The sequence below is a fragment of the Anas platyrhynchos genome, chromosome 11, assembly GCF_047663525.1.
Source record: "Anas platyrhynchos isolate ZD024472 breed Pekin duck chromosome 11, IASCAAS_PekinDuck_T2T, whole genome shotgun sequence".
Classification (NCBI taxonomy): Eukaryota; Metazoa; Chordata; class Aves; order Anseriformes; family Anatidae; genus Anas; species Anas platyrhynchos.
The window spans coordinates 14,566,563-14,588,539 of NC_092597.1; the positions used below are offsets into that span (position 1 = coordinate 14,566,563).

At 41.7% G+C, this 21,977-nt stretch overlaps 2 protein-coding genes, 1 long non-coding RNA gene and 1 other non-coding gene across 4 annotated transcripts; 1 reads left to right on the forward strand and 3 right to left on the reverse strand.

The window, feature by feature from the left end:
• The first annotated feature begins 2,817 nt into the window (after nt 1–2,817).
• LOC119718078 (uncharacterized) lies at nt 2,818–3,883 on the forward strand. Its single transcript, XR_005268686.2, has 2 exons — nt 2,818–3,030; nt 3,398–3,883. It is a non-coding gene; the product is annotated as an uncharacterized lncRNA (long non-coding RNA).
• Nucleotides 3,884–4,228: 345 nt separating this feature from the next.
• TRNAQ-CUG (transfer RNA glutamine (anticodon CUG)) lies at nt 4,229–4,300 on the reverse strand. The gene has a single exon. It is a non-coding gene; the product is annotated as a tRNA-Gln (tRNA).
• Nucleotides 4,301–5,428: 1,128 nt separating this feature from the next.
• Nucleotides 5,429–6,367, reverse strand: LOC101795481 (olfactory receptor 5V1; the record flags this gene model as incomplete). The annotated part of the gene is made up of 1 exon (XM_005026951.1): nt 5,429–6,367. A coding segment is annotated over one exon (939 nt), but the record flags the coding sequence as incomplete, so codon positions are not given.
• An 11,609-nt stretch (nt 6,368–17,976) lies between these two features.
• On the reverse strand, nt 17,977–20,413 carry LOC101795677 (olfactory receptor 11L1). The gene has a single exon (XM_005026952.6). It carries the CDS (start codon nt 19,178–19,180, stop codon nt 18,242–18,244), a length of 939 nt encoding a protein of 312 aa, XP_005027009.3. The 5' UTR covers nt 19,181–20,413; the 3' UTR covers nt 17,977–18,241.
• Between the last annotated feature and the right edge of the window lie 1,564 nt (nt 20,414–21,977).

Genomic DNA, 21,977 nt, shown 5'->3' on the forward strand with positions numbered 1-21,977 from the left:
CCCACCTTAGATCATCCAGCACCACGGAGATGCCACATATAGAGGAGGACGAAGAGAGCAAATACACTCGAGTTGGTGTGACTTGAGAACACCCAGACAGGCCTATGAGTCTTTGAGACATAAAGGACAGCCATCCACCTGCTGCAGCACCAAACTGCTTCAGCAGTTCTCAGCACCCTCGTCATGGGGGTGCTCGTCCCTGGGAGAGAAACCACGCAGCACCATGCTCTGGGGAGGTGGTTGGAGTGTCTCACATCCAAAGGTCCTTTCAAGTCTAAGTCTCACAAGTCATATGAGCCATGGACCAGCCGCACAAAGGTAGTTCCCTGAAAGTCAGCAGCTCCGGAATGTGCAAAAGCAAACGTTGTTTCAGGAATGGTAGAAAGACCCTTGGAAATGCCTTTGGTGAAGAAAGAAGCACTTTGGGTGGAATGGGGTAGGAGCTCTCCTGTTCCTGGCATGACTGAGGCCAGGACACCAAGTCTACTCTGTCTGCAGCTTGGTGACTCATGTTTGCCTGCAGTTCTGGGATTTTCCCAGCTCTTCCTCGTCAGGATGACTGCCAGGTGCGCTGGGAGGCTGATTTGCCCTCATGCCATGAGCCTGTCCTCAAAAGCAGCCCAGCCAGACCTCTGGCCAATGGGATGAAGCTGCTGAGCAGCACACGGACATTTGATTGTGGGTCACCTGTAGGGAAGAATGTGGGCATCGCTTTGATCACACTGCTTCAAAAACAAAACTAAACACAACAACAACCAAGAACATACCCCAAAAGACAAAACAAGCAAATGCTGTGCGGAAGCAAAGAGAGAGAAAACAATTATACACTACTTCCCATCGGGAAGTTCTGTTGGGCCACATCTTGGGAAGCGGGGTCTCAAAATGCATAGTGGTCGCGTGGGTGGACAGATGTGTTCCTAGTGTGAGCACCGCCTTCTCCTTTCCTGCCCAGCTTTTCTTGCCGAGTCTGACATCATATGGTAGGGAATATCCCTTTGGTCACTTCAGATCGGCTGTTCTGCCAAGGCCGCCTCCCCAGCTCTTGCCGACCCCCTGCCTACTGGCCTTAGGGTGGATTGGAGAGAGTTCTGATGGCATGGAAGCACTGCTCAGCAATCGACAAAACACTGGTGCCATATCAGTGCTGTTCTAGCTACAAGTGCCGAGCACAACACTATATGGGCTGCTGTGGGGAAAGTTAACTCCTGCACAGCCAGACACCTTACACACGCACATCTCTAGCTCATCTTGTTTATTCCCCATCCTGCGTGCATCAGAATTCTGGTCCTCTACCAGAAGCACCCCATATTTTCCAGAAAGGATATGTGCGATGTCTTCATAATGCTGCCTTGTGGGCACTTCCTTCCCTATTTGCAAGTGCTCAAAGTGCCTTAAGCCCCAGCTGGGTGATTTTCCTATCCCTCCCTCTCACATCCTGATCCCTTCCTGTCACATCACCATGGGCAAAGAGAGAAGCAGTGCTCACAAGCTGCCACAAGAAAATCGCCAGCTGTCCTTTGGAGAAAACAGGTCACAGTGGGCATGGTGGAGCCCTGGAAGAGCTACCAAGAGCCTGCGACCTGAAGGGGATGCAGTGCTCAGATGGCAACCAGATAAGGCCCAGAAACCCCTGAGATAAATGGGATATTTGGCCAGCTGAGGCTGGAACTTCAGCCAAAAGGATTTCCAGAGGGTCCTTCAGACCCGGAGTACTCTGCCGTGCACTGTATCAGATGGGCCCCAGACCAGCCACACAAAGGGAATGCCTTGGAGGCAGCAGCACAAGAATGCGTAAAAGCACCTGGTGTTTCAGGAAGGGTACAGAGCCCCTTGGAAACTCCCTTGGTGAGGAAAGCAGCACGTAGGTAGGAGTGAAGCTAAGAGCTCTGCTATTCCTGGCGCGCCTGAGGCCAAAAAGCCATGTCCACTGCTGTCCACAGCTGGGTGACTCATGTTTGCCTGCAGCTCAGGGATTTTCCCAGCTCTTCCACATCAGGATGACTGTCAGGTGTGCTAGGAGGCAGATCCCCAGTCACTTTATACGTGGAAATGCATGGAAGGGGCTGCTCCATCCCTGGCCCAGAACAAAGACAATTCCGGTTTAGGCTCCTTGCCGCAAGCCTCGCCTCAAATGCAGGCCAGGCAGACCTCTGGCCAGTGGGACAAATGTGTTGAGCAAACCAGGTCAATTGGAGAGTGTGTCAAGTTCAGGAAAGGACGCGGGCATCTCTTGCATCGCGTTCCTATGCCTTGACCTGCTGCATTTCTGTGAAGGCACAGAGAAAGGTCTCACTGCTTCAGAGAGATGACTTGAGAGAGAACTGCATTGGCCTCAGGTGTACCCTTCCTCCATTTGACTCTGCTTTCATTGAACTTTGTCTTTGGGCTCTGTCAGAGCACGACAAGTGTCACGTTGATGTCTCTCCTCCGCCTTCAGGAGACTTCCTCTACTTCAGAACACTCCATCCTTACTGAAACGTCTTGGAAACATGGCCCATGTCTCCTCCACATGTTCTGTCTTGATCATCTTGACCTGCCCTTAGTCCAAGGTCTCCTCCATATCTGTGACAAACCACAGGGAGAAATGTCTCACAGAATTAGCTCCAGTCTCAGCACTGAATGCCCTTGTGTGGTGACACCTCGTGTCCTCTGTGGCTGAGTATCACCATGACTGGTGGCCATGCTCACCACAAAGTGGATGATACTCCAAAGGACGTTTGTATGACGGAAACACACAACCCCGCAGAGGCAGCCTAAGACCTCTGTTGTAATTGGCCTTAGGAGCTGGGAACACAGATACATCATTTCAGTGTTGGGTGGTATGAGGCAGGAACAAAAGCTGGCAGATGAAAGAAGCAAGCTCTTAACAACCACCAAGGCCTCTGAAGGAAGCAACTATGAGGTGTTTTGATGCTTCATGAGCAAGGAATGTTTCTGTTCCCGTGGGGCTCTGGGATGCAGCATAAAAGACCATGCTGCTGCAGGCTCTGCATCCACTTCTCTTCTCTCTCCCTTTCCCTGAGGAACGAGGTAAGCCTGCGTTCGCTCCAGCTCTCCCTGAGGGCCCCATTGCTGTCATGCTGGCGACTCCGTTTGGTACTTGGGCTGCCTCAGATTGGCACTGCAATACAGATGGTTCGGGCCTGTGACTTTTCTCCCTTTTGAAGAGGTGGATTTGGAGAGCTGGGGACTGTGGGGACCTCTCTAGCAGAGGGAGATTGTTGGGGCTCAGCTGCAGGGATGTCTCTCTGCAAGAATTAAGTGCCTGAAAAGAGATGGACCCTTACCAAATAGCCCGGTGCATCCTGCCCAATCTTCAGTGCAGCCATTTCTGTTTTGGAGATGACAAAGGCTGACTTTGGGGTGTGTGTCCCCTCCCTGCTACTCTGTGTTTCAGCTTCGCCTCCCTCGACGAGAGATGTCTTGCTGCAGACCCTGTGTCCCATCCTCCTGCGGTGCCTCTGGCCCAACCCCACTTGCCAGCAGCTGCAGTGAGCCGTGTGTCGCCCGGTGCGCTGACTCGACGGTTGCCATCCAGCCCTCCCCAGTCGTGGTGACCCTGCCAGGCCCCATCCTCACCTCCTTCCCTCAGAGCACCGCCGTGGGATCCTCTCTGTCAGCTGCTGTTGGCAGCTCCCTCAGCAGTGGGGGGGTTCCCATCTCTTCTGGGGGCTCCCTTGGTCTGGGGGGGTCAGGGCTGTGTCTGCCTTCCCCACTCTGCCGCTTCAACTGCTGAAGCACATGGATCATCCCATTTGGGGCAGACATCCCTGAGATGGATGGGCCGTTCTCTCTGCCTCCCTGAACCCTGCAAACTTTCTTCTTGGTCTCTGTACCGCTCCACTGCATTTTCTCGTTCTCATTAAAGACCTTGTGCAGCACAGCTGGAGACTCGTGGTGGTCTGTTCTCTTCCTGCCTCCATTAGCTCCTCACTGCTCAAGGAAAGCATTGCACAGTAACCCTCTACTACGGATCTGAAAGTGGTCAAAGATGGCAATGCACCGTTCTTGGATGTTGTGGAGTCTTTGGAGATGACCAAGTTGCCACGGGCCATGGGTTTCAACAGTCTCCTCTACCCGAGCACGTGACAGGTTTCCATAAGCAAGAGCCTGCGGGCAGTGGGGCCCAGGGTAGGAGGAGGGGCACCGATACCGGTGCTCTGGGGCTGGTAACACAGGGTAGGGAGGAGGGCAGGAACTTGGAAGATTGGAATAAAAGTCAGAGAAGAGGTCCCACTGAGATTTGAACTCAGATCGCTGGATTCAGAGTCCAGAGTGCTCACCATTACACCATGGGACCTCCTGGACACCTGCTGTGGCCCTGCCCTGAGCAAGGCATGGGGCATAGCACGAGGTTCAACAAAACAAAGAGCTGCCACGATGACACAACACGCAACACACCTTCCTATGTGTTGCACAACGTGCAATGCCTTCTTCCTCTCATGGCACTCAGGTGCCCTCTCTCCTGACATCCTAACTCTTTCCACTGGAAACACAGCAGGCAAAACCTGCCCTCTCCCATGCCTGCCAGTCATTCCCCACACTTGGTGCACTGCCACGGCTATATGGACTTCCTTGACCTCATTCCATAACAACTACCATAAACAGGTGCACAACAGAAAGACGGGAACTCTTAGAGAAATGGAGCACTGAATTGGTTCTAGATTTCATCTGTTATCTTAGTTTTTTCTCTCTGGAAAGATTCCAGTAGCAAGAGTAGGAATGCAGTAAAGGCAATATGTGAATAAATGCATGAAGTGAAAAAACAAGTGATCTGCTACTACAGACACAACTGATTTATACAGTGTAATGGTATTGTGGAAACAGGATGCCTGCTCCTTTAAAGGCTATCAGTTGTAGGACCTGTTCAGTTCAAAAAGGGGTAATAAAAAAAGGAAGCAGAAATAAATAAGAACATACAGACACAAACCTGGCCAACAAATGATATCAGTGATAAGAATCAATGACAAGAACAAACATTGTGGGTCATGCTAATTCATAAAGATTTGTGGAAATGTAGAAATGCTACTTTCAGTGAGATGGTGTGATAGAGGACCTTGTCAAATGCAATATGAAGGAAAAGAGGGAAATGATAAATAAATTATACAGAGAAACAAACTTGAGAGGATAACATTGCCTGCGGAAGTCTGTGTGACTGTGTCAATATTCTTTGAGATAAGCGGTTAGCTTTGCTACCAGTTACACTTGCAAACAGGAAAGCAACAGCTGTGTTCCTTGCCCTAAGTAGAGACCCCACATCCCAAGGGCACCAGACTGAGCTCCAGAAGCCGGGATGGAAGGAGTCTTGGGTCAAAAGCTGTGGGAGGTGAAGGCTGCTCTTACCATCTTTTAACATATAGGACAGATTGTTTCCTTATAGCTCCATTTTAAAAAGTGCATTTATTTGGAATGTATAGCTTAAAGGTAGTTACAGTGATTGTGAAACTTTAATTTTCCCTAACATTCTGCCCAAAGCTGTTTTCATATCATTATTTTTCAGGCTGTAGATTATGGGATTTAACATGGGAGTTAAAATGCTGTACTGGATGGAAAACAGTTGATCTAGAATGAGTGAAGAACTTGAGCTGGATTTTGTGTACTGGAACAGAGCAGTTGTGTATAGCAAAACCACTATGATGAGGTGGGAGCTGCAAGTGGAGAATGCTTTCTGCCTTCCCTTTGAAGACTGTATCTTCAGGACAGTAGAGATGATATAGATATAGGAGGTGAGGGTGAGCAGGAAGGAGCTTGACCCAAAGATCACCGCAGAAGACAAAAGAACAACTTTATTGAGGGTGGTTCTACAGCATGCTGCAGAGAGGAGAGGGGGCAACTCACAGCTGAAATGCTTAATTTCTGTGTAGTTGCAGAATTGTACATTTAACATTGGCAGTGTGTTTATAATGGAATGTAAGAATCCCATTGCCCATGCACTCCCCACCAGCTGGTTACAGAAAAGCTTGTTCATAGCCTCTTGGTAGTGCAGCGGGTTACAGACAGCAACAAATCGGTCATATGCCATTGCTGAGAGCATGAAAATTTCACTACCAGCTGAAAGAAGGATAAGGGACATCTGTGTAATACAGGCACCGAATCCAATGCTTTTCTGCTTCACTAGGAAATTCACCAGCATCTTAGGAACAGTGGTGGTGGCATAACAGATGTCTATGAAGGCTAAGTGAAAAAGGAAGAAGTACATAGGGCAGTGAAGGTGGGAATCAGTACTTATTACAATCATGATCAACATATTTCCAAAAAGAGTAATAAAATAAATAACGGAAAAGACAAAGAAGAGGAGGCTTTGAAGATGTGGGTCACTTGTAAGTCCCGATAGAACAAACTCACTTGCACTTGTTTGGTTTGCCATTCACAGTATGTGGCCTGTAAGAGCAGAAATAAATAATCACATCAGCAAGCGGAATCAGGATTAAAGTTACACTAATTGACACTCAGGTAATAAAGAAAGGCAAACAGACAACTCAGTGCAGTTTTGAGTGTTAGCAGCAGTGGGTGGGGTGCAGTCAGTTTCAGTCCTAGCTGAGAAGAAAAATTTCCAACAGAGGTATGCAGACAGGTTTTGATGTAAGCTGTCCTCCCCACTGAGTCCAACAGGAATTTCCTGCTCAGAGTGCCTTTCAGATTCCACACAAGGGGGAGGCCTTAACAGCTAAACCTGGGAAAGAGGACGTCCTTACAATGCACTCACTTCCTTACGGTATGTTTTCCTCTTGACAAACAGGTTTAAATCCCAGATTTGCCCATGACCAAACACAGCAGCGATACCAGTTGCACCAGTCTGTTCTGCACAACTCATGACCTTAACTTTGAACTAGAGACTTTATGCAAGGTTGTTTCACTTCTTAGTTCTTTTTCACAGAATCACAGAATCATCTAGGTTGGAAGAGACCTCCAAGATCACCTAGTCCAACCTCTGACCTAACACTAACAAGTCCTCCACTAAACCACATCACTAAGCTCTAAATCTTTGGTAACTTGTAGAGTTCAGACTCAAGTTCTTAGAACCAAGTATCCTCATCCATTTTGTATCTTTAACATCTGAAGAAGCAGAACTACTCTATGACTGAGTTCCCACTTCTTCCACCTCGGTCCTTTCCTTTAGTTTGTCTCTCTAAAGAGACAGATGTATTACTCCTGAGTTCAGGCAGAATTAAGCCATACTTTTGGCACTCAGGGATATTATATCAAAGTGTGAGCTTTATCCCAGAGCTATCATGACACTTTGACATTTTGACATTTTCTGGAATGCCTGACAGTGTTTTTTTTAAACAAACAAACAAACAAAACACTGCTGTGTTGTAGAACGTGTTATATACCGTGAAGATCTTTGAGCTCAAAGAGCTTCACAGTATGTCAAATTAAAACCATATTTTGCTCAACCATTCCTATTTTGAAAACTAACATGAAAAAAACAAACAGAATGGTACAGTGAGAGAGTTAGGTCAGCAGAGTAAAATTGATTTTGCAATTTGATATCAATGGTCTATACCCTTTCAGTCTTCTGCAACATTGACAATACTAGTTAACACTTGCAGACTGTCATTTGAAACCCATTAGGGGAAATTTTGTAGTGTTATTCACTTGGGTTATATTGGATGCAATAGCATTACTTTTACATTTATATTATTCCCACATCTATATAAGACTTGAACAAAAATCATAGTACCACGATAATTTATCTTTTTCTTTGTGAATTTTAAAAGAATACTGCAGTTTGGTTGTAGCAGACAGTAGGTAAGAAAGTGGACACTAGCACCTTTAATAGCAAATTCATTCCACCTGTCTCAGATATACATTCTGAGTCACTCCTGGAATGGGCAGGCTGATTTCTTTGGCTACACAAAGAGTCTAAATGCTGAACATGAACAGATGACACATAGAAAATTGATTCCATATCTACATTCAAATTTTAGCAAAAGTTTCTGATTTTTTTTTTTCTTTAACTATATTTTTAATAGATTGACACTGTTATTCAATACAAAAGGCAATAAAACCAGTCCATTAAATCTAAAGAATCTAAAAATCTAAAAAAAAAAACTATCCATAAACAAATAAAAACCTCTTAAAAATGAATATAAACTGCTGTTTTTTTATTCGTTTTTCACTGGTGGCAATAACAGTAGTGGAATGCTGAGCTGCTTTGAATCACAAGCATGGTGTGCATCCTCATTCAAAATTTCTGCAAAGTTAAACTGAAAAGAGCTTTGCTAAGTGTACAGAGCCATAGCAGGCTTACATTGGATTATTATTATTTTATTTTATTTTACATACACATGCAGAGACATGATTATGTGTTGTTTTGTCCTGCCCAGAAGCCTTCACTGACTCATGGTACTGGGAAAAAAAAAATAAAAAAATTGCACCTTTACTGAATTATTTCTTTTAGGATTTATGTACACGCCAAAGGAATAACTTATTTTCTTAGGATTTCTTTACCTGTTTCAAATTCTTGTATCCTCCTCCTGCAAAGTATATTAAAATGTATAGAATGAGTAGGTTAGTACAAAATACCACAATGGAATAATAATAAAATTATGTCCATACATGTATATTCCTAAATCCATAGAAAAGAGAAAAATAACAGTGAACTGACCTACCTCTAATATTAAAATCATGAACAAATTAAAACTGAGTAGACAGATTGACAAAGACACACACAACTGGGGAGATTGAACTAAAGAGTATACATTAAACTGATACAGTTCCTTCCTCTTTACTACTTCTTGTATTAATAGAACTGTTAGACTGAAATTATAAGTTAATGTTTCCAAAAGACAACATAAAAAAAATCTTGAAGTTCTCTCTCTTGTCTCTGATCTACTTATCTAGTCTTCAACCTCCCTGTCAATCTCTGTGTCTTTAAGTCTAACATTGTACTTAAAAACATGCAATACAGTTTACCGCAGGAAAATAAATGCTTCTCCTGGCTCCTGGTTATGTACTGTGGAAGAATCTGTTATACACTTCTTCTTTTATAGCTCCTCTCTTTTCATATGCCTGACTCTGAATTCTTAGCCTTACTTTGGGAAGCCTAAATATTTCCTGAGTTCCGCAGGGAAGATTATCTCTAGTGTATGAAACTGTTGATATTTCAGGCCAGGAGCTAATGAGTTTTTTTCAAGACAGGAAAAATAATAACAACAGGCTATTAGTTAGTTTCTTATATTCCCAGTGTTGCATATTATAATGCCTTTCATCAGACATTCTGTTTTGAAGACTGCTGTGACGTCTGAATGATAACAGACAAATTAATTTACTGATACTGGAAACACAAATTGCCTAGTAAGTAATTCTGAGACCAAGAGAAATCATCATATGTTGAATGTTTTGGTTGAAACAAAGAAGTCAATTAAAAGCAGTGATAATTAAGATTACAAGCATCCCTCCCAAATAATCTGAAACTAACTTCACATTGTACATCCTTTTATTGATGATCTCTTGTATGGTGGACTCTCATAATCTTTGATGCCTACAACACAAACAGCTGAGAGAGCTACTTAAGGCCCCTGTATCTTAATGTCCATATACAGTTCATATAGAAATATGTAATCATATATAGTGATTGCTCATCTTTATGTCAGGTGTTTACCTGAGAGTGAAGTGAACCATGTAATTCATTTTTACTTCGTATTTGTAAGAACTAAAGAAGTTGCTTAGGTATTAGTGCCCATAATCTGGATATCTAAGTATGAACATCCCATCTGAAAGAAATACTATATCTCAGCAGTAAAAAAGAGGTGACATAGCTTCTTTTTTTTTTTTTCTTTCTAAAAATCCTCTTTTTGCTTTATATAAAAAGACTTTTAGCCTGTGCTTGACTTTCTGTAATTGTGTATATTTTGCTTTGAGTGCCTTAGAAAACAGTTGTTGATTTCTATCCCCTTTTAGCACCTTTGCAACTGTGGTCTGACAGTCATTCATGAGTCTACCACAATTTATGCAACTGAGATAACATGTTTGTGGTGGAATGACTTTCAGGACAAGTGGTGTTTTTCAGTAGTCTCTGTTTCCTATTAAGCATGATGCAAGGAAGGATTATAACATCCCATGTATCAGAATAAAAGTTTGCATTATTGGAACCCCGGATAGAAAGGAAAAGGGGAAGGGGAAGGGGAAGGGGAAGGGGAAGGGGAAGGGGAAGGGGAAGGGGAAGGGGAAGGGGAAGGGGAAGGGGAAGGAGAAGGGGAAGGGGAAGGGGAAGGGGAAGGGGAAGGGGAAGGAAAAGGAAAAAAAGGAAAAGGAAAAGGAAAAGGAAAAGGAAAAGGAAAAGGAAAAGGAAAAGGAAAAGGAAAAGGAAAAGGAAGAAGAAAAAAAAGACATGGCAATGAGCACCTATTCAGCCATGCTTTCCTCCAAAATTTCCTGGTTTTGTGGAGAACCTATGATACTACTACTGCACAACAAATAAATCAAGAAGATTCTCCATATATCTTTTCTCTTTATTGTCAATTTTAACTTTTCACAAACCTTTCATTAATCTCTGTTTTAAAATAATGTACTGTAATTAAAACTTCTTCACTAAACAAAAGAATTCTTTATTCCTAAATCTGAAATCAAATTCTTAAATATTAATTCACTGAATTCTGAATTACTTCTAGGTAGATGGGTAGATGAATATTCATGTATGTAGGTGGATAGACATAAAAAGGAAATGGCAGATGATTTTTTTTTCCTTTAGTGTGTTTAAAATCTCTCTTATACAACGCTATCTCCCCCTGAATCTACTTCAGTCATGCAGGCACACACAAATTTCCCACCCCTAGAAGCCCCCAAACTCTACAGTCTCTTTGGCAGCTGGGCCTCCAGCAGTCATTGTCTCCCATAGTCTGACACTTAGATGTGCACACACATAAAGGCATGCTTGTTAACCTATGAAGATCTTTTTGGATAACTTATCACACTTAAAAAAGTCACTTAAGAAATAAAATAATAAAATAAAATAAAATAAAATAAAATAAAATAAAATAAAATAAAATAAAATAAAATAAAATAAAATAAAATAAAATAAAATAAAATAAAATAAAATAAAATAAAATAAAATAAAATAAAATAAAATAAAATAAAATAAAATAAAAACAGAACACTTTTGTGCTATCTAAGACCTATGGAACCAACCTTGAGGCTCAGCTCTGTATTGTAATGCCTGGGCTGATCAGCTGGGAAAGTGTCAGCCCCTAAATATGAGCATTCAAGTCCTTGTTCAGGAGAAAGCTTAGCTGATTCTTGGCCATGCAATACATTTGCAGACTTGAGGAAAGAAGTGCAACACCAAATACCATGCATGCACCGAACACTATCCAGTAGGATAGCTTGAAAAACTGTTTCTCCGAAAACAGGATTAACATTAGAGGATGAAGGGCTATCGATCACTGGATTTTTTTATTCTAGGAATTACCTGGAAAAGGTAATGGGAGGCAATACCAAACAATGTGGCCTTCACATCTGCCCTGGAAAATGATTCACTCCTGCCTTCCTTGGCCTACTAGCAAAGCCTATGTTTCTGTAGTCTCTTCCCAGGCACACAACAGTCTATCATGCCCTCAGCTGGAAGGAGCCATGCACTCTTCGGAAGCTATTGAAATACTTGCTTTTGAAGGCTACTGGGTAGACCACAGACTCTGGAAACAGGACACTGCAACTAAAGATGGACTCAGAGGATTTGGAGAGCCAAGGGGCTAGGCAGTGCTATACTATGCCTTTGTGAATGTGGTGGCTTATGCCTGAAGCAGAAAATGTCTTCCTTTCCCTTCTCCCCCTGTGGAAAATTGCCTGAGGCAACTTACAAATTAAACTTATATTCACATCTTAAAGAAAAAGTACAACATTGAAGAAGCTTCCAGAGTGAAGTGCAGCTGCTCTACACAGAAGTTTTCTAGGCCTCCAACCTCAGATGTTGATCACACTGGGGGAACTTGTATAACTCCAAGAGGAACATTATAGAGTGTGGAGCTGAGTGGAGACAACACAGCCAGGCTCTATGATAAGAACTTGATTGTTCTTGCTGTAGAATATTGTCAGGCTTGTTGGCGTTGAAATACCCAGTGACTGTAAATCAGCAGAGGATTGCTGAGACTGGGTTTGAGCAGGAATGTGATTTAATTAACATGCATGAATGTGTATTGATTAACATGCATATCTTGTTCATCTGGCCAAAGTATAGGATGGTTGTTGGAAATTTGCAATTGAACAATGGGCCTGGGAACATTCAACTGTTGACTGCAACTCTTCAGAAATGGCCATCCAGACTATTCCTTATGCACAGACATGTACATCTAATCCATGTATCTAATTCAGATACAAGGATGTAGTGAGGGACTGTAACAAAGGCTGAATGAAGATGAAGTACATGTTTTCAGCTGATATGAGTGCATCTCCTTCTCTTACTGCACATACCTTCACTGGGCTGCTGAGTTAATAAGCAGGTTTTCAACTGACATGGAGTTAATTTTCTTATGGATGAGGTATCTTTCAAATTACTGTAAGTGGAGAAAAGGGGGTGCATCTGAGGCACAGCTTATTTCATCTGTCTCAGATATCGATTGTTGATTATAGTCTTACTCCTAATAGCTAGTAGTAGAGTCAATATATGTATGTTTTCTGTTCCTTGTTTTACTGCTGCATCCACCCCTTATTTTATCAGTGCATGAATGCTGAATCTCTTCATGGATCCCTTCTGGCATGTTCCCAAATTAAACTCAAATATATTTTAAAGGTGTCATAATTCCAGGGATATCCTGATTAACAAGGGTAGGACCATACCCTGTCTTTCCCATCTTCGTTTAGTCTTCCAGTATCATATATCAAAGCCGTATATCTTTATTCCACTTTTTTTCCTATCTAAACAGTAAGCATGGGGTGATACACTACAAGCTATGAATTTGAGTATGCACTCAAAGCATCACTGCTTGGAGCAGATCTCAAGTACAATGTAAAGAAAAGAACATAAGTTAGATTAGCGTCATCCTAATATTGTATCATATAACACTATATGCCTACAGTCACACCAATTCCAGTCCCAACACCTGGTTTGGGAACACACACTTATTCCACTGCAGTGGCTTGGAGTAGGGAACTCCACTTGCTCCAGCAGCTGGCACTGAGACCCCCACTTGCTCCAGTAGATGGCACCAAAGGTCAAGGGTGCCTACACCACTGGGCTGACTCCAGTTGAGGCCAGCCAGTTCACTCATACCAATTCCCCCAGCAGCTGTCACTCTGGGCTCAAAGTCTGTAGGACCCTTTCAGATCCAGAGAGCTCTGACCCCTCCAATTCCTGATGATAGGACCCCTACTCGCTCCTGTACCTGGCCCCAATTCCACTTCCACACACATAGGTCCCACCAGTGACTGTTTCTGAGACCCCTGCATTCATTCCAGTAGCTAGCACCACAGGCTGGGGTGCCCTTTCCCAACCTGACTGCAGTATCTGACTCTGAGGTTCGCTCACCCATATCCAGGTCTTGGCAGTAGCTGGTGCTTAATCCTCGCAGCTCATGTACATTTTGGAGAAAAAAAGTGCAAATATACAGAGAGATAACTAAGAAAAGATTTAATGAGAGGAAGATAGAAGATGATAGACAGACTGTGGTGATCAGGTGCAGTGCTTGGCCAAACTACAGACCCCAATACTACAGACCCCATTTTACATACAACCAGCTCTTTTATATCCATTTGTTTTTACCTATCCCACATTTTGTTCTCATGATCCTCCCTGGAAATGGTACCTGTAGCTTCTTAGCTCACCAGTTAGTGACTGAGGGGTCTTTGTCTTATGATTGTCTTCCATCTTAGAAGTTATCTATCAGATAATCATTCTGGAATAAATATTCCTACACTTTCACATGCTCTCATAAATCAGGGTGACTGACCAGACTTGATTCCCATCATTGCCTCCCCTTTTTCTTCTCCCTTGTTGCCCTGGAAAAAAAGGCCCTTGACTAAATACCCTTAAAGAAGCAGACTCTCTTGTTCTACATATCCTTACACAAACAACTCCAGTGCTCTCAGCTGTTCCATAGAGTTATTGTCTTCTTCATCAGCTTCATTGTTCTTCTCTGTATGCATTCCAGCAAATCAATGTCTTCCTTGTAGTGGATCAGCACCCATCTCTGTCCATCCTGCTCAGATTCTGAGGGACTGTTCCATGTATGGGAGCACTGATCACGTTTTCATGGCCAAAGAACAAGCATCCATTTCTGGAAAGCTAGGGGAATGGTCTGTGGCAAGCGGAAGTTTAGGGGTTGCAGGGGCAGTCTACAAAGCACCACTGAAATACTGGGGTCTGGTGAGGTGGGAAACTGGTCTGGGGCAGGCAAAGCTCTATGTGGAGAAGCTGGCTACCATCTCTGTGAGGCTGGACTGCTGGGGGCCTGCAGGTTAGGCTAGAGGGGTAGCAGGAAAACTGAGTCTGAGGGCTCTGTTTGAGGCTGAGGAGCATAGGGGAAGAGGGTAGTCCCACAGCTGGGATAGCAGTGATGTGTAGGCCAGACGGATACCAGCTGTGTGGGTGTAGGAGATATGGGACAGGAGTCACAGTCATTGTAGTTGAAGAGGAGTATCATTGGGCCATACTGTGACAGGGAGGTCTGTCCCTTTTACAGACCCTTGGCTACTTTTTCCTGCAGCAGCAGGGCAAGCAGGAAGAGACCTTTGCTCAGACACCTTTACTGTGCTGCCTTTGCACCCTCCAGGATCCTGGGAGTGCAGAGGCAATCTCCTCTTCATGCTCCATGCTGATCAGAAAGAAACCTCAGGCAGGCAAGGGCTGCAAAGGTTGAGCATCCTTGCTCCTTTCTTTGGCAGGATACCTCACAGGGGCTGCTTCATGAAAGCATTTTTTCCTTCCTTTCTTTGCCTGTAACCATCCTCTGTTTTTCTGCTCTAATCAGCTCCTCCCCGGAGGGCCATTAGGATTTCCCATAACAGCTTTATTTCTAATAGCCTCAGAAGGCCCCATTAAAACTTCAGGAAACTTTACTCCTGTGTTTGACCTTCTCACAGTAATTTTTTCATAAAGTCTTTGTAGAGTAAGGACGCTATAAGTTTACTCTTACTTCTGACTCTGCAAGTAGTCAGAAGGTGTCTAATAGGAGAAATCATCTTTGAGGAAGATTTTTGCTAGACTTCGCAATTTTCAATGAAAAAAAAATAATGTAACAATGCTTCTCTTGTTTCTCATATTTAAGACTAACAAAGTTAAATTAATTCACTTCAAAAACTTGTCATCTTTCAGTATTTGTGGTCAAACATCTTGTGGACAGTCTCTGATTACTTTTTTTCATTAATAGCTCTTGTAACATCTTCCTTCTCACCAACTCTTCCCACAGCAGAAGTAAAACTGCATTGCAACTCCTGTGTTAGCTTCAATGCCCTGTGCTGCTTTTCTTGTGAAATTGGCTGGACATGCAATCAGCATGATTGATCTTTGCAGTTGCCAGAACTTATATAATTTAGAAAATGTATAGGATTTTATAGTGTTTTGAAGATGACTTTTCAGTTATTTTCACATGACTGGAAAATGTACCAACATGGCAAACACTGGTCACATAGCTACAGATTGACAAATGATGACAAAGTGCACAGACAGATAGATGTGGGTACATTAAGATGAGCAGAAAGATTAATAGTGATGAGAGTTAATGACAACAGTCTTTGTCAATGTTTGTTCAAGAATTAAAATAAATATTTACATATATTGTGGTTGGAAAAATATTGGTAAGTAGGCAAGAAAACAAATGCATATATTATTTTACAAAAGGAAAATCTGACAGAAGTACACTTATTTGATTAAAACATTATGAATATCTCAATGTGATACTGAGACAAAGAAGTCTTCAAGTACATCAGCCTCATCTCTTACCACTGTGTTTTCCCTCACATCCAATAAAAGATAGAAATTCTCCGTAGTCCTCCTTTCCTTTTTTATGTCTTTATAAGCACATTTTTTATTGCCTTTAACAGCAATAATCAGATTGAACTCCAGTTTGGCTTTGTCCCTTCTAATTTTCTCCCTGCACAGCCTCACAACATCTTTGTATTCCGCCTGAGTGGCCCACCCCTTCTTCCAAAGATCCTAAACCCTCTTTTTCTTCTTGAACTCTAGCCAAATCTGTCTGAAAATAATGAAATGACTGCTCTAACATCTACTTTATTTGCATTTTTTGTAGTAGTACTATGATTCTGAGTCTCTATGCAAAATAAAATTGTATGGAAAATCATGGAATGATGTAGTTGGGAAGGGATCTCTCGTACAGGCACTGAAACAGACTGTTCACTCTCTGCCCTTAAGCATGTCAACACTTGATAAGAAACAGCCCAGAACAACCTGGTCTAACTTCATAGCTGACTACTTTGAACAAAAGGTTGGGCTAGAGACTGCCCAAGGTCTCTGCCTATCTGAATTATCCTATGAACCTACAATTTGTTAATTTCTGTGTCAGACCAGAGTAGTTAATCATTCAGGTGTTGCAGATAGGTGGCTGAAAAACAGAAAAGAATGAAAAGAAAATTAATTCCATAATTTTGAATTGGAGAATGAAAGCATCTACTTGATTGCATACCTTTGAGAGCTTTTGTGAAAACCTCCATTAAAGCAACATTAAATTAAATTAAATTTAAACATTAAAGTATTAATTAAAACATTAAACATTAAAACATTAAATGCAAGCTCCTTTTTTATCCCGTTCCCTGTCTACCGGCCCCAGATGGATATCTTGATCATCTGAAGACATCTTAAACAGGAACTAAATTGAAATCCTAGTCAGTATCATCAGTCTTTATAGAGTGCCATTCATCTTATCTGAAGTGTATACCTGGGAAGAAAATTAACTGCCTAAAAACAGGCATTTATTGTCATTGTGAATGTCCTACAGTGCTCTCAATGGCCTCCACCCGTAACTTCAAAAAGGGGTAGTCTCTAGTAGATCTAGTGTTGAATCTGCTAACCAAAAGATTTATTCTGAAGCATCTAATAAGTCACGAAGTTATTACTAATGGCTTCTCTTTATGCACCTGAGTTGCTATCCTCAGTTAAGTGTGATTCATCCTGACTTGATTAGGGTAATGCTCATAACTTCAGTAAGTTGAAGTCAAGCAAGGTTACTCTCACTGCTGTTTGTATTGAATATCTTGTGGCTATGGTGATAGTCTTGCTATCAAGACTCTTGTGCAATTCTGTCCTTGGCACCTAAGAACTCAATGGATTGTTTGCTGTCGTGCCTTTCTTTAGCAGAACCATGGTAGTTGTATCTTTTAGGTTGTTCTGACTCTTTGCAATCCCTATCTCTAAGTACTAAGGACTTCTATGATTCTATGACTTCTAAACTTGTGGGTTCTCACACAGGTGTCCACATGCCAGGTAGATATCTAAGCTTTCATTTCTGTAAGTAGAGTTTCGGGGGACAAATCAAATGCATAAATATATGGGTCCCAGAATTTAACGGTCCATAGGTCATTCAGTGGAATAAAGCAGCTACTGTAGAAAGATGGCTTCTCCTATGGCTTCCGTGACATGACTCATAATCTCCTGCAGATGCCTTAAGTAGTCTGCACCTACTAATATAAGAGTATAATTTGATGTCTCATCACCTGAAATGTTCCTTCAAGGAGAAAGGAACGGAATAGTATCCTTCAGTTAAATCATATTAACTACTCATAGCATTAAATTATTGTAAAGCAACAAAAGAAAATGTACTTTTCAGATACCTTTTCCTCATAACAGGCAATTACACTGTTTCTATTTATGTCAAGATATTTGTTTCACATACCACACATGAAACACAGAAAAACTGCAGTGGCATTTATTCTGAACCAATAGACACACCAAAAATGACCAAGAGAAAAATGAGCTAGCATCTACAGGCAATGAAACACATAAATAGTACAGAAATTTTAACCTTTATTAACACATATGAAATTTGTGCATTAGTGCCTGTGCAGTAACAAGAACATAAAATGCAATTCAAATAGTAATTATAAAATTAATAAAAAGTAAATTAAATGCTGGGTAAATAGAGAGGGAGAAAGGAAAAAGAAAAAGAGGAAAGTAAAGCATGAGAATATGCCAGGAGTTATTTTGGTTAACAGTAATAACTGGCTTGAATTATTCTTTATAAAAAAAGCAGAAACTGTTACTGTAATGTGTTATTGAGATAATAACCTGCACTGTAATCAGAATATAACAAAGAACCTGGATAACAATAGTTAGAGTTGAACTCTCCCCATCTTACAAAGCACGAAGACGATGGTGTCTGATGACTATTTTTTCCAATGCCTCCTTGAATCCTTTGTTTCTCAAGCCATAGATGACTGGATTCAGAAGGGGTGTCACCACTGTGTAGAGCACAGATACAGCCTTGCTGAGCTCTGAGGATAGGCGGTAGGTGGGACGGACATACATGGAAATCATTGTACCATAGTATATAGTCACAACCATGAGGTGTGAGCTGCAGGTGGAGAAAGTCATTCTTTTCCCAGAAGTAGAGGGGATCTTTAGGATACTGAGGATTATAAGTAGGTATGAGACAAGAACCAACAGAAAGCAGCTGGAAAGGACCAGGAGAGAGAGGATGAAGATGACAGCTTCTGTTACAGTGGTGTCTGAGCATGAGAGCTTCAACAGTGGAGAGATATCACAGAAGAAATGATCAATGAGGTTGCAACTGCAGAAGTGCAATCTGGAGACCATCAGACAGGGGAGAAAACCAGTGAAGACACCAGTGATCCAGGAGCCCACAGCCAGACGAGTATAAGACTCAGCAGTCATAGTCACAATATAGTGCAGGGGTTCACAGACTGCAAGGTATCGGTCATATGCCATTGCTGCCAAGAGGTAGCACTCAGTGGCTCCCAGGGTAATGAAGTAGAAAAGCTGTGCCATGCACCCTGAGAAAGAGATGCTTTTCCTCTCTGCCAGTAGATTGGCCAGCATCTTGGGTACAATTGTGCTGGTGTAACAGACCTCTAGGAAAGAGAGGTTCTTGAGAAATTTGTACATGGGTAAATGAAGTCGTGGCTCCAGTGTCACTACTGAAATAATAATGACGTTTCCTAAAATGGTGAGAATATAAATAACCAAGAACACTATGAATAGCAGGATCTGGTACTGTGGGTTGCCACTGAAACCCAGTAGCCTGAATTCCAGTACTGCTGTGTCATTTACCATCTTTTGGAAAAAGACAGGATTTGTCTGTTAAGGAAGTAATCAATATCAGAATGTGATAATTTTAAGTAGTGAAGGTGTTCTTTTTAAAGATTGTGTTTCTCAAATAAACATTTTGGAGCAGCATCAAAGTCACTACTGATCTGACCTTCCATTCTACCTCCTTTCCTTACATCCTGCTCTCTATTTGTCCCAAGACAGATTTTTTAACATGTATTTCATGAACTTCACATAGACAGATACAGAATTAATTGCAAATGGTCATGTAGACAGCCACTCTTCACACTTTCATATAAGGATATGTATCTTTTCATAAGGATATGTGTAAAAAATTGCATAAGTAGATATAATAGGTATCATTCAAACTAATGCATGCTAAAAAACAATACATAAACTTACACGTATGAACTCAGACAGCAAAGACCTACTATTCACTGAAAGAATTAATATGCACAATCAACAGTACTTATTGCACTCATGATTTTTTTTTTAAATAATGATTTCAAAATACTCATATACATGGTCCTGTTCAAATACATCAAGATAACACATAACACTTTCAAAATGCTTTGCTATGGCAGGATACAAACTTCCACACAGATTCAACAGCAGTCATATAATTTCTTGTTAAATACTGTGCATAAAGATAAAATTCCTGCCTCAGGAATGGAATTCATAGTGAATAAACTATTATTACAAGTTGATTAGGCATAATGCAATTCATAAGAATAATCTCAATTTTCCATACACATAATAAAGCAGATTCATATAGTATTTATCTACTCACTTACGTATGAACCACTACACATAATATTGAGTATGTGCTTCAGACCTTTTCCAATCTACAAACACATTAGGTACTGATGAGGTTTCAGTCTGTGCTCAGGTCCTTAGATTAGATACGTCCTTTACTCTGTAGTTAGAGCATTATTAACAATCTCCTACATTGACTACAATATCTCATTAGATAGAAACCCTTCTAGATTCAACTACCTTTTGGTCAGTCTTGACTTTTATGAAGACAGGCAGACAAAGGTGGAACTGTACCAAACATTGAATTCAGTCTTTACCAAGCATCTCTGGGGAGTAATGCCATGGGTGGAGACACTCCATAGAACACCCTAGCTACTACTGCAAGGCTGATGACACATCTACAGCCTGTCAGTAAGAGGAAAAATCCTTTTGAAAAAACTGCATCCAGAATTCACCAGAAACACTACAGACATTTCAGCTAACCAAACCATGCTTTCTGAAAAAAAGCTCAAATGTAGCAGCTCAGTAACTGTAAAATGAAAGTCTATTGTGAAAAATAAAATCATTTTGAAGTACATAAAAATAACTCAAGATTTTGCTCTGGGACATTTTCACAGCACATTTCATCCAAGTTGTGTCTTTCTACTGCATCTTCTGAGTGACACTTTGGGAAAGCTCTCTAGGCAAAACATAAGTTTTGCTGCTTGTTCACCACTTACGGGCTTTCAAGGCTTATCTTCATAATTTCTGATTGCCTTCAAAATGTTAAAGGGGAAAGCTAAATAAATAAATAAATAAACAAGAAACAAAAAAGACGTTTTGCTACTCATTTCCTATTTATGTTTTTTTTTGTTTGTTTGTTTGTTTGTTTGTTTTCTTCAGTCAGAAGGTATCTGGAACGCATAAAGCATCAAAATATATTTTCTTAGTTCTTCAAACATTTTTTCATTTTTTTGAAAATGGCAAGCTTACTGGGGAGGAAAACTTTAAAGAGACTTTTCTCTTGAGTTCTTCATTCCCAAGTTAACAGTACAAAAGAGATTCATTGGAAGGCTGCAATGAGGTTGTACTGGGTCTGGCTGGGATGTTAACTTTCCCTGCAGCAACCCATACAGTGCTGTGCTCTGCACTTGTAGCCAGAACAGCAGTGGTATCACCCCAGTGCTGTGTCTGCTGCTGAACAGTGCTGGCACAGCATCAGGACTCTCTCTAACTCTCCCAGGCGGTGGGCAAAAAAGTGAGAAAAGAAACATCACCAGGGCAGCTGACCTAAACCAACCAAAAGGATGTTCCATACTGCATGGTGTCACACTCAGGAATAAAAGGTGGGAAGGCAGAAGGAGTGGAGTGACTCTCATTATGAAGACGTCTGTCCTCCCAAACAACCACTACACATATTGAGGCCCCACTCCCCAGGATATAGCCAAACATTGCTTTTTGATGGGAAGTAGGGAATAATTATTTTCCTCTCTCTCTCTGCTTCCACACGGCCTTTGTTTGTTTTTTTTTTTTTTCTTTCTTCCTAAATTCCCCTTATCTCAGCCCCTGAGTCTTTTTTTCTTTCCAGCATACTTTCTACTTTCTTCTCCCCCTCTGCTTCTGAGGAGGGGGAGTGAGAGAGCAGTTGTGGTGGAGTTTAGCTGCCCAGCAGGGTATAACCACTACAATGATCACCTCACAGAGACAGGACATACCCCTTTTCCCAGGACCATCCCCAAAACTGTCCTGCAGTTCCTCCTTTTTCTTAGGGAATTTCTGGCTTGTGTAGGCTGGAGAAAAAAGAGAGGAAAGCAAGCAAATTGGTATTTGTCACTGAGCTCTAATGTTTGGTATCTATGGTACGCAGCAATTTCTGAAGCTCTTGCAAATAAGTTAGTGCAAATGTTGAGCTGAATCCCCTCTGTAGGCACCTTTACAGGCTGGGACAAAGGGACAAAGTCTTACTCTTCACAGGTTCAACAGAAATTTCCTGCTCATTGATAGTATTTCCTCATCTCACATAACATTTTACCTACAATCTGTGTTCCTGATGGGTGGGAGGAGGAGG

Excerpts from the sequence above, each read along its gene's own strand:
- LOC101795677 (XM_005026952.6), bottom strand. The coding sequence starts at position 19,180 with ATGGTAAATGACACAGCAGTACTGGAATTCAGGCTACTGGGTTTCAGT.